Here is a 13,058-nt window from a genome sequence, read left to right as displayed (position 1 = left end):
TGATAAAGTCCTATCAGAGACTGTAGCTAGGAATGGAAGAGTTGATGGAATTGAGGTAAAAGTTCATAGGCAAAGTGGTGTTCTCTGAACAGGCTTTCTATGAAGCAAATAGCCTCACTGTGGAACACCCCATACCTTATATTATAAGATAGAAGGCATATATATCTATTCTTTTAAAAATATTAATTGGCTATGCTGAAGAACATACAATTTTTATAGCTTCATTGAAAGATTTGTTGCAAACGGCTATAAAAAAAATAAGAAAATAAGTACCTAAAATAAAATTACGTACCCAGAGGGAAGGAAGCAAATTAGGGATAAATGTAGCTAAACAGGCAGGTCAGCGTATGATATCATTTGAGGAATTGGGAGTTATGTCCTGATGTTTCAAATCTTTGCAAAACCAGAAATGCAGCCCTCAAAGCCATTTAAAGCCCTCCTATCTTTACCATCCTCAACTCCTCAGACTGAAGTGGAAAAATAAGTTGTTGTGTTGTAAGTACAAACAACTATAGAAGCACTCTTACCCCAAACTAGGCATACTTTCTATAATATTGTCTTCTCCAAAAATATTCCTAAGAAAAGGCTATAGCCACCTAAGCAGGTAACCTTAATTTATTCCATCTGCAGTAACACCGCTTGCATCCAACTATTCTTTCATTTAAACCCCTTGAAATTTCTTAGCTTGCCTCTCTACAATATTAGTTTCAACTTATAATACCAAGGAAATGACAGAAAATATATGTAGTCATATGAACGGTCAGTGGATAAAATACTACCATGGTTAACTCTAAGAGGCTGAAATAGAAATGCATGCAATTCCTCAGTTTGGTCAAGAGATGGAGGTGTTAATACACAATAATGCATATTTTCCAGTTTATAATTTAATATAGAAATTATCATAATTTCTCAAAAGTGTTAATATGAACACCTAATTAGACTTTGTACTTTCTTGAATTTATATGCTTTTAGCAATCTTTCTTCTTGTGGAGATGTTTTCTGGTATTTTATTTTGTCATCTTTATTGATTACTATTTCTGTTTTGAAATTGCTTCATCTGATACTGAAAAACTTCCACCAAGACATCTGTACCCCCAAGATTTCATTCCAACTGCATTTTGATTCAAACTTGTATGCACAGGGAGTTGGAAATAAAGTCCAAGGGGGCTGCCTGGTCAGGGATATTTTAAATCCACAGGTGTTTGTAAAGATTGTCTCCAATTATGGGTAAATTTGTTCCCAAATTCTTTTTGTTTGTCTGTTTCACTCTATGACAGCTTCTCATCAGTCCATAAATGCACATAGCTGCTTCTGCCAGTATTTTTTTGGTTTGCAAATTATATGCTTTCTGAGGCAAAACATAGCAACACAAACATTTAAATTGCCCCCACGGTTTTTACAACCTCAACTGCTGTGTTTAATATAAAGGCCACAAAAGGAACATGGTTATTAATGAAAACTGGATATACTCCCTAGGACTCCTGCTTACTGAAATGACAAATGGAGCAGACGGAGAAAACAAAAGCCGATGCTGAGAAAGGTGGGTAAAGAGTAAATTGTGAGAAAAGTTGTAATTCTCATTTTTAAGGCTAGAAATTAGCAAAGAGAAAAGGGCATTTTTTTTTTCATGTGGTAAATGTGCTTTCCAATATCTACTTGAATATAATGCAAGCAATACAGTTTGGGTTATTTAGGGACACTTTGAATGAGGAAGTCAAAAATAGTTGTAAAATATTATATACTAGAAAGAATCTTTATTGTTGTTTTATTGTGTGTTCTTTTGTTGTTTTGTTTTCTCTACTTATCAAGTGTCTACCAGTTTTATTTTTAAAATACAGAAAAAAAAATTTATTTGATGATCCTCCAAATGTTTCCATAAGATCAGTATTCACGGCACGGGCCATTTGCCATAATTACAGCGTGTACGTTTCAGTCAGGAAAGTAGGCTGGTTCCTGCTTTGTAGGCTGATAGGCCGTTTACTAAACCAATTCTGGTCTTCCTCAAAGTGACACATCATCTTGTTTCTTCACTCTTCATCTCAAATAATACTTTTAAAAGGTCATTTAAAACCCTAGCAAATAACAGAATACTCCAGTACAGCCAAAGCAAGTGTCCAATAGTAGATCTATAGTAAATGCGCTAATTTTTGACAGATAAAGTTGAAATATATATTTTAGGGTAATGCTTGCACCCAGCAATACTTAGCTTGGCCAGTTACTGGTTCCTAGATTAATCTTCCCTTTTAACAGCTTTGGTCCCTGTGGTAGGAAGACTACTGTCAGATGCCTGGAGATAGTTGTATTTCTATCACAGTTGATTCTTCATATGTGTTTGTGACTGGTGGCTAAATAATACACCAAAGGGAATTACTCAATTTATTCTGCTAATGAATAATAGGAATAATAGTTTTTTTTTCATATGTCTGGTATTTCCTTGGGACTGTGACAATTAATATATACATATATAACCTAATTTGATATTAACAACAGTCAGTGAGGCTACTCTAAGTTTCAGTTAAAATTGAAGCTGGTCAGTGTATAATCTCTGTAAAATAATCATAATATAATTTTTAATTTTGTCCTAACATTTTGCAATCAATTTGAGTCCCTTATAAAATGTTCAGATGTGTATTATCATAATATTCACAACTTAAGCTTAGGTACTTGATTGGAGACTTATGAAGTATTATATAATAATTTAATTTTAACACCTAAAACCTTTAGAAGTATATTAATGCTGATTAGTTTACAAAAAAATACTTCCTCAATTAAAGCAAAACATATAAAAGTTAATTTGACCTAATTATAAGCATTTATGACCATTAAGAAGTCCTTTCTGAAATGAAAATGTTATCATTTACCACCTCACCACTAAATTTACAGAAGAACAAAAATAGCTAACATTATCATGGTCCAGGTCATTTGCCAAGTTGTTCTTATTTAATACTCACAACAAGCTCAGGTGGCAGAGACTATTGCTCCCATGTGACAGCCCAGGATCAAAGCATCAGAAAGATTAAGAAATTTGGCTAAAGTCACACAGATGGAAAGATATGAGATCTGGCTCAGAAACCAGATCTATCCATTCCAAAGGCCATCCCCTCCTCTGAATCACATGAAAACTTTCTCTCAGCAAAAGAATTCTCTACATCTTTTACAGAAAGTTAAAAACAAATTAAACCGAAGGGGAATTTTGAATATGTTATATGTTACCATAAATATTTTAGGGCCACCTTTACTGGGTCCTTAGCAATCAGTATCAATAAACATGATTTGATTGATTGTGGATAATCTTAAAAATATGAATTCACTTTCTAAAGAGGTAGAAAATATATTACTTAACTAACAATGCAACATTATACATTTTACCTAAGTAACCAACTGAAGTGAAGTAGTTATGTATGAGAGCACATGAACCTACAATACCCCAGCATAGTCACACTTATGACACGCAGAAGAATCAGCCTGATTTTGTTTATGGCATCTAAGAGATTCTGTGATTCTTCAGAGAAAAATTTTAAAAATTAGTGATACGCTGTTAAAGACTATGTGTTGTAAGCAAACTATTCAAAGTGAGTTGATTTTGAAATTGCAAGCAACCACATACAAATACGATGGCACTGGCACACAAGAAGCATTCTAGGAATTGCTTTGGCATATTCTCCTTAGACCCATGTAGCCGACGCTGCTACTTCTTGATTTCTGAATAGACCATGCAATTCAAGAAGAAATTGTATGTATCACACGTCATAAGAGTAACCTGTTTACATTTATGTAAGTTGTATTTTTTACAGATAACACCAAGGTTTCCTGCCTCATTCCTTTTTTGTTGTTGTTATTATTTAATTATTGCATGGGCAAAACCTTCAGGACTCTTGGGAAAGATAAAGCTCTGGCTTTCAAAGAAACCACTGCCCTCTCCCACTGACCGAAAGAAGTTTGACCATGACTTTGCCATCTCCACTTCCTTTCATGGGCTACATAATATTGTTCGGAACCGGAGCAAAATCCGCAAGGTGATCTGGCTGGTGGTGGTCTTGGGCTCCGTCTCACTGGTGGTATGGCAGATCTACAGTCGCTTGGTCAACTACTTCACATGGCCGACCACGACGTCTGTAGAGGTTCAGTATGTGGAAAAGATAGAGTTCCCAGCTGTGACGTTTTGTAATTTGAACAGGTAACAAATACTCTCTTAATAAGTCTCTATTATAACTTTGGTAGCATAACCTTTCTTGGATGACTGAAATCGAGTTTTATCATGCATTATTTAATACATGGAAACCAATCTAAGTTCTTCAGTTGTACTTATAAACACTCATTTAGGGAGCAAAAAAGCTTATTGATTTCTTCTTTCACTTATTTTTCTTTTTTCCTTTCTACCTTCAGTAATGATTTGTTAGGCATTGCCCCAAACCCTGTCATAAAATGGGTGTAAAAGTCTTGATCCTGGCAATTTCAAAGTTGCGAAGAGAGAAAGTTCTACCCCAGGCATATTGGATTGTGATACTCAATCACCCACACCCCAGCTGCTCCTAGGGTGGAGGTTCCACATTGAGACAAGGTCAGGAGACTAGAAACCACTGCCTGCTCAGAACTCTGCTTGTAAAAACTTTGCCGGTGGGAGAGGCAGGCACTAAGAACAAGAACTCTGACACTCTCCCCACGGGGACTTTTCTTATAATTATAACTGCAGGATCTCGCCTAAACCAGCAAGTTGGACATCCCCTGAGGGGTCCCGGACTGTGAGAGGGTGCAGGCCAGGCTGAGGGACCACCCCCCTCTTCCTGTGCAGGAATTTTGTGCACCAGGCTTCTAGTTTTAAATATAAAAACACATGCAAAATGGGAGTACAGAAGGAGAAGCAAGTGAAGAAAGTAGAAAAATATTTTAAGACATCGAGTCCCAAACTTTCTCCCAAAGTTTGCAGAAAAGCTTTAATCTACACATCCAAAAAGTTCAATGAACTTCCATACAATGAATACAAAGAGATTAGCAGTCAAGAACATCACTGTGGAAATGCTTTCTGAAAGTCAGAAAGTCAAAATAGATTCAATATTCTAGACACTCTAATTGTGGAATAGGTAAATTCTTAATTATGAAGCAGGAATTTTAGGGGGACTATAGGCAGGCTTAGGGATTTTTTAGAATTGGGGTCCATGGAAAAGCGTGGGGCTGCAGACTGGGAGAAGGTACATTTCCATAACACAAGGAAGCCAGGTGCAGTCACATTTCCATAAGACAAGGAAGCAGCAGCAGTATATTTCCATAGGACAAGGAAGCAGCAGCAGGTATATGTCCATAAGACAAAGGAACTGGAAGTAGCCAAGAAAGATCTATATTTGCAAATAAAGAGAAGGAAGCCCTTCATTCCCATGGAAAAGAAGAAAGCCCAGAGGAATGAAAAGACTATGAGGGAGGAGGGCTCAGGAATCACTATAGTAACCAATTCGAAGGGGAATGTTGACCAATCAGAGGGGATATCAGGACACAGGAACTGTAGCCTTTATAAACCATGGGGGGGGGAAAACTCAGTGGGACCCTTTCCCCCTCCTTACTTGGGAGTCCATTCTGTGGAACTCTTCCCTCTCCCCACGTGGGAGTCTGTACTTGTTCTTCAATAAATCTCCACCTTTGCTATACCTCTTTCTTCCTGTGGATTCATTCTTTGATTCTGGCGGACAAAAAATGCGGTTCCAGTCCAAGAATTTGGTATCAATTATAAGAGACTTAGTCTTCCTTAGATGACAAAGAACTAAGACATCATCAGTACCGTAGGAATAAGAGACATCCTCAACTCCCAAAGGCTAATTTGACAGATAGATTCTTCGGATACTCATTCATGAGGATTTTATACAACATTGTTTGGCAAATTATTAACAGATCAGGTAAAGAATTCAAGCTGCCTACTGTCTGGTTCTCAAAGCAAATGATCTTCAAACTTTTTAGCTCATGTGTGATATAAAGGAACTTTGAAAAACTATAATTTGATGTGCATATTTGAAATTGATTTTTTAACCATAGCTTAAATGTTTATGTCTTAAGTTTAGGATATCAAAAATATTATAAACTTTGTTACATAAAATAGGATAAGGGTTAACTATAATGAGAATAAGTACAGGGTGTCCCCCTAAAAATGTATACACACTTTAACAGCTGATAGTTCAATTGATGTTTCTTTACAGACTTAACTCATTTGAATTAATAATTATTCAAAGTGTGTATACATTTTGGGGGGAACACCCTGTATTTAATGAGTCCATAAAACTTTAACTACTTTACTAAATAAAGTACATTGATATGAATTATGTATATTTTTATCTAGACTTTGATTAAATATCACAATACTCTGGAAGATTCACAAAATAACCAAATTACATTTACAATAACAAATTTTATTGTACTACTTCTCCCTTTTTCAATTTACAGGGTCCCAATAAAGGCCCAAATACCCAGTGTTTAATATTAAATTTTATCCGAATCAGAAATATGTGCATGACAAGCTAAGAAAAAGTTGAAGGGGCCTTAGAATTAAATCTAAGAACCAATCAAGGTTCCCCTGAAGTAAGCTACAATTTATTTATGCCTCTGTTAAGAGCCCTAAGATTGTTAAATACCAGTAGGCATTATATGCTAAGATTTGTGATAGGTGAAGGGTAAAACCTCTTTCATGAAAGATAGGTTAAATATTGTGAATGCAGGCTCTTTTTTAAGAGTAGAGGATCTAGAAATTTATTCATGAGTATCCTTGAGCACATGCCCATCCCAATTTGAGGACCATTCCTCTAAGCTGCACTGCATTCAATTCACATGAGGAAAAGTAAGGTTTAATTAGCATTGCAATTTACTTAAAGTTACCATCTAGAACAGAGGTCCTCAAACTTTTTAAACAGGGGGCAAGTTCACTGTCCCTCAGACATTCCACACATGCGCACTGCAGGCCCGGGATGAGTCGGCTGCTAAGCAGGACAGGCAGCAGCAAAAACACCCGGCGGGCCAGATAAATGTTTTCGGCGGGCCACATGTGGCCTGCGGGCCATAGTTTGAGGACCCCTGATCTAGAAACTGGAAAAGATCTGTTGACCGAGCCCTAATCAAACACTTGTGCTGATATACCTTGGCCATAGGAATATATCCCCGAGGTGAGGGAACTCTGCCAAGTGACTTCTGAATATTTGCCATGGGACCAGGGACCTATCCAGCGTGCATGAAGCTCAGAGTGGATCGTTTTTAATACGACTACTCTATATGACAAAATCATTTCCAGTAACAATCAAATAAAATGTTAAAATTAATAAATGTAATGCAAATGCCAATTCAAAATAAAACTGAAAGGAAAGAAAAATTTAGCACTTGGAGTGATTTTCAAATGTCTCTGTGTCATCTCCACAAAATGATTTATAAAATATTAACTTCCTGCTAATACATGGTAGATTTAGATTTGTTTTAGGGAGGCTCAATGAAGGACTGAATTAGGCATCAACTTGGACACCAGATAAAACATTCATTTGGGTCACATAATTTGGAGAAGTGTAGTTAGAGAGATATTATTATACATGAGAAGGACTTTCCTAGTAATTGGTTGTCAGTTTAAATTGTTCAAACAACCCAATGTACTTTTATTATTATTTTCTATTACTAGCTTCTTACCAGTATGTTAAATAAAAGAGTCAGGTTAACTATAACTAAGCAAGATTTTTAAAAGAATATTTTTTAAAGAATTTTGAAGTTTGAAATGAAGTTGAAAATAAATTCAGCAACAGATTTTGGTCTTATGCTGAAGAATATGCCTTACAAAGCTTTTTACTTCCTTTGTTCCAAATATTGTTAGATTTTATTCATTAAGGTTAATCCATCTACCTAAATTACCCTCATGATCTTAACTATTAATATTTTTAAATGCACCCCCCTCCCCTTTAACCTTTTAATCTATTGTAGTCATACCTCCTACATGTGTGGAAATTCCTTCATTTCTCTGCATAATCATCCTAAAAAGAATCCAGAGAACATTGTGTGAGGCAGTATTGACTCAGCCTGTGTGGGACTCCAAAGTCACAGAACTTTGGAGCAGATCCGGTGAGTCATTCAAAGTTAGAAAGCTGAAGCAAATTAAAGGCCCATTACTCAATTTAGGGCTCACACTGTTCTTCAACCCCAAATCTGTTGCTAATGTAAACTTAATGCCTCAAAAGGTCAGCAGAAACACTTCTGAAATGAAAACCAAGGTTGTCAGATATACTGTAGTTAGTTAGACTATCCCTAAGATGGAGGCTTGAGAGTGTCGCTAAAGAAAGGCAGAGTCAGCCAGGCTGCCATGCTCAATGGGTGAGCATTGACTTATGAACCAGGAGGTCAAGGTTTGATTCCCGGTCGGGCACATGCCCAGATTGCAGGCTTGACCCCCCATGTGGGGCCTAAAGGAGGCAGTTGATCAATGATTATTTCTCACTCTCCCTCTTTACCTTCCTCCCTGAAATCAATAAAAACATATTTCAAAAAAAGACTAAGTCAGAAGAGAATAGATATAAGGTTTTAGAATCTGGGCTGCTGGGTTTTTTGTTTTGAGGTTTGTAAAATAAATATGTGAGGGTTTTTTAAAATTGATCTGAGAGAGAGAGACAAAGGGAGAGGGGGAGAGAAACATTGATGTGAGAGCAAAACACCAATTGTCTGTCTCCTGCACACCCTCTACTGGGGATAGAGCCCCAAATCCCGGGTATGTGCCCTGCCAGGAATAAAACTCATGGCCTTGCAATGCATGGGCTGAGTCACAACCAACTGAGCCACACCGGCCAAGGCTTAGGCTTCTGGTTTTAAAACAGTCCTTGCAAAACTCAAAGCTGGTTAAGTAAGGTGTTATATTAGAGACTGCTCATGAAAGCAGTTTCTTATCTCTAAAAGACTTTATGATATTTGTCTGAGATTTTTTCCCCCAATTTTTGTTTTGTGTATGCCCTACTTTAACTGAGAAAGGGTTTATGTGGCTTGTATAAGAAAGAAAAGAAATGCATAAAAATAATATAAAGGGAAGTGAAAATAAAATGTAAAACCTGGGACATAAAGAGAGCCCAGGAGTGAGGTTATAGGCAAGCCACACAGTCCCTTACACTTATCAAGGGTGGATCACACATTTCATTCCATGTTTTCTAGCAGTCAATTTAAAGAAAGTTGGTTCAGTTTCAAGATTTATAGTATCAAAATATTAATCACATTTGAAAAGGATGTAAGGTATGCAAATAAAGAACAGTACATAATGCAAGGCAGTGCCGGGAGCCAGTCCATCCTTGCTATTTCAAGGGACCTGGAGTATATGACATACTGTTCTTAATATGTTTGCTCACCTTCTTGGCGCTATGTGTTTTAAGCAAGGTCACCTCTCCGAGAAAGGTTGTGTGAGACCCCAATAATGGGACCCTCACTCTGTCCTGCAGACTTACGGCGACCCCAATCAACCGCAGGAGATAGAAGACAGAACCTACACAGAACCTAGAGACAGAACGCTGGAGAGAACATGGCAAAAGATCCTGGACAGAACCTGGCTACGGAACTTGGTTGGAGAACCTAGACAGAACCTGGCTGAAGAACCCGGCTACAGAACCTGGCGACCGAACCTGGCTGGAGAACCTAAACCGAACCTGGCTGGAGAACGTAGCAAGAGAATATGGCTACAGAACCTGGCTGGAGAACCTAGCAAGAGAACATGGACACAGAACCTGGCTGGAGATCCTGACCAGAACTTGGCTAGAGATCCTGGCTAGGCTGCTGATCAACTGAATGCTGTCTCCGTGTCATTCCTTCTTCGCCAACTCCGTCCACACCTTTGGGGACCCCTGGACCTGCTGGGGTTGGATCCCGGCAGGCAGAAATTGCTCAACAAAATAAGAGACTTGCAAATTAGTTAGAGTAGTAAGATCAAATATGTTACTTCTGCTTTGATTGCCAGGAAAACACTTTGATAATAATGAAGCATTATATAATGAATATTTACCTAGCATTCACTACATTTCAGGCACTCTTCTTAATAGTTTAGGAAAGATAATTCAATCATAGAAATAACCTTCTGAGATAGGTGATAATAACATATACCAACTTTAGAAGTGAGAACACAGTCACAGTGAGATGAAATTTGCTAAGTCATACTAGTAAGTAGCTCTAACAATCATGATCCATGACAGAAACAGAACCAGCATGAGTGATATAAAATAAGGGATATACTGCCGAAACCAGTTTGGCTCAGTGGATAGAGCGTTAGCCTGCGGACTCAAGGGTCCCAGGTTCGATTCCGGTCAAGGGCATGTGCCTGGGTTGCGGGACCATCCCCAGTGGGGAGTGTGCAGGAGGCAGCTGATGGATGTTTCTCTCTCATCGATGTTTCTAACTCTGTATCTCTCTCCCTTCCTCTCTGTAAAAAATCAATAAAATATAAAAAAAAAAATAAGGGATATACTATAGGGATTGATCCCCACTGAATCACAGGGGCTGGGCCTGATGTCAGCAAGGTCAGCAGCCAGAAAGACAGATAGATATGAAGTAAAGGACATGAACAGAAGCTCATGTCCTCTTTTTCACTACCACCCATCTTCAAGGTGACCTGCAGGATAAGTTGGTCCGTTTTCCAGATTGTCCACTCACTGACCCAGGATTTGAAGAAACTGAAAGAGGAGATTGGGCAGGAGTTAGAAGAAGGGTCCTCCCGGCTACTGTCCCATGCCACAAGTCAGGCCATGAACCCAGTGAGAGTGAGGAACCATAGCTTCTGCCCAACAATGAGCTTCAGGTTGTAACCAGATATACAGAAGGAAGGGGATGTTGCAGTTTCAGCATAGCCATGCAAACACAGTACAAAGCCACCACAATGGCAAAGGAGATCTGGCTCCAAAGTCTATATTTCTAACAGCTCCACATTTCCACCTCTCCCTTTATGTTGAGTCTTGAGGCTCCATCAGGGTGTATCCATATCAAGGTCTGGAAGGTATTCTAGGTAAATGAAACTGTATGTACAAACACAAGGTAAATTACAGGATGTGATAAAGACCTCTTAGGAGTCTAATTTTGCTTGACTGTATTATGAATGAGGGGAAATGTAGAAGAGAAGCAGGAGAATCTGGTATGATCTAGATGTGTGGGCTCTGTCCTCTAGATAAAAACAAGTTTTCATTATTCTAAATAATACCTGTATTCCTACTGATAGGTTCCAAACTGAAGCTGTAGCCAAATTTGGTGTTATTTTTTTCTTATGGAATATTGTATCCAAAGTCCTCCATCTCCAGGAAATCCGTGCCAATTCTACTGGCTTTAAAGAGGCTATTGATTTTCTTGCAAGTCAACAAAACTTCAGCATTGCAGAGTTTGTCAGGAAAAATGGTTTTTATCTCAACAACAGCACTTTGTTAAAATGTGACTTTTTTGGAAAGCCATGTGGTTCACAGGTAATGATTTGTTTCTTTGAATATCATCAATATAATAAGCTACTTTACCAGACTGTTTCACATTGAGATAAAGTTTATTCCCATGGACAATCTAAATTTGCTTAACGATTATGTTTCCTTAGCTCAGCCTTATGATGTCAGAGGGTATAGTTATGTAAGAGACATATTTCCTTTTTTAAGTAATTAGATAAGAAAAGGTAGAGAGCATAAATCTTCGGCTGCCTTTGTTGCAGGATAATAGTCCTTCCAAAAGAAACACAAATTTAACATAAGGTGGTATTTTAATTTCCCCATTCATCAGTGAACAATATGTTCCAATGTAGCATTTTTATTACCATTAAGCAAGAATATGCTGTTTTTATGCATGTGGTATTATATCAGAGGTTATGGAAAATGAGACGGACCCAGTATTTGACTATAAAAATTATTTATATTTCTCTAATTACTCATAACATCTTGTTTTTATTTACTTACATTTAAGATAAAATTGTTGACATATCTGGAGTCTGCAAGCAAAGTATATAGGGAATTTGACCCCTTAGTTCCTGTATCAGTCATTCTGTAGTATGTGTTCCTAGATGATTGACAAATTCATGATCCTAGGACATAATTCTTATCTTTTCAGTAGTCTTCCTTAGTCCACAGTAAACAGAAAAGAAGTGCCTGAGAGACATCTGACAGAGACGAAGCCCTGCTCTAAACTCTTAATTTAGAGAAGAAGCTCGTCTATATTGCTTTTTATTTACAGACATATTTAAAAGTATCACCAAGGAATTTTGTAGTAGACATTTTCAGGTACAAATTACAGGAACCCAACTCTGATAAGCTTAAGAGTAAAAAGAATGAATTGAGTTAAGTAGGAGCTCAGCCAAAGGACTCTGAGACTATCAGTAATATGCTGTTTCAATTTCCATCTCATGACCCCAGTTGGCTTCTTTCTACACAGAGCCAAGTCCTCCTCACACAGAGCCAAGAAGGCTGCTGACAACTCTAGCGCCATATTAAAATAGTTGCCTATGCCGTCCACTCCTGTATCCACTTACTAATCCCATGGGAGATTCTAATTAGCTCTACTTAGGACACATGTCAATTATTGAAACAATCTCTGATACAAAGCAGTGGGGTATTAAGATTGGCCCTGCTTGTATCACATGCATCTCCATAGTGGAGGTGGTTGGAGGAGGAGGATCAAAGGAGCCAAGCTGATGGCTGGCCCACTAGGACCCTCCACGGTGGGGGAGGGGGGGGGAGGTGGCTCTATAAAAAGGATGCTGAGGGAGTTCTCCATAAGTAAAATATATGTTTCCATGAATCCTTAGCAAATATAAAACAAATGACTTTTAAATGTTTTTTAAACTATGCTAAATTACATATGAAAATGTCTCAATGAATCACATACACATTGACTAGTACGTATCCAAAAAATGAAAACTCTCATCTACATTAATAAAACAGAAAAATGGTAATTGGCGTACGACGCTACCTTTTCATTGGCTAATCAGGGCTATATGCAAATTAACTGCCAACAAGATGGCGGTTAATTTGCATATGTAGGCACAATGCAGGGAGGCAAAAGGGAAAGCAGGAAGAAGCCCCCTGCCACTGACAGTGATCAGAAACCCAGGGGAAAGC

At 37.9% G+C, this 13,058-nt stretch overlaps 1 protein-coding gene across 1 annotated transcript in view; it reads left to right on the top strand.

The window, feature by feature from the left end:
• Positions 1-1,452: 1,452 nt before the first annotated feature.
• ASIC5 (acid sensing ion channel subunit family member 5) overlaps positions 1,453-13,058 on the top strand; it is a 28,299-nt gene continuing 16,693 nt past the window's right edge. Inside the window, exons 1-3 of the mRNA XM_006754275.1 lie at positions 1,453-1,540; positions 3,871-4,177; positions 11,189-11,426. Of these exons, the coding sequence (XP_006754338.1) occupies positions 1,501-1,540; positions 3,871-4,177; positions 11,189-11,426 (585 nt within the window). The 5' untranslated portion in view covers positions 1,453-1,500. The remainder of the gene's footprint in view (positions 1,541-3,870; positions 4,178-11,188; positions 11,427-13,058) is intronic.

Source organism: Myotis davidii, unplaced genomic scaffold (genome assembly GCF_000327345.1).
Source record: "Myotis davidii unplaced genomic scaffold, ASM32734v1 scaffold392, whole genome shotgun sequence".
Lineage (NCBI taxonomy): Eukaryota > Metazoa > Chordata > Mammalia > Chiroptera > Vespertilionidae > Myotis > Myotis davidii.
The sequence above is the reverse complement of the archived record's forward strand: the minus strand, read 5'-3'. Positions and strand labels throughout refer to the sequence as shown.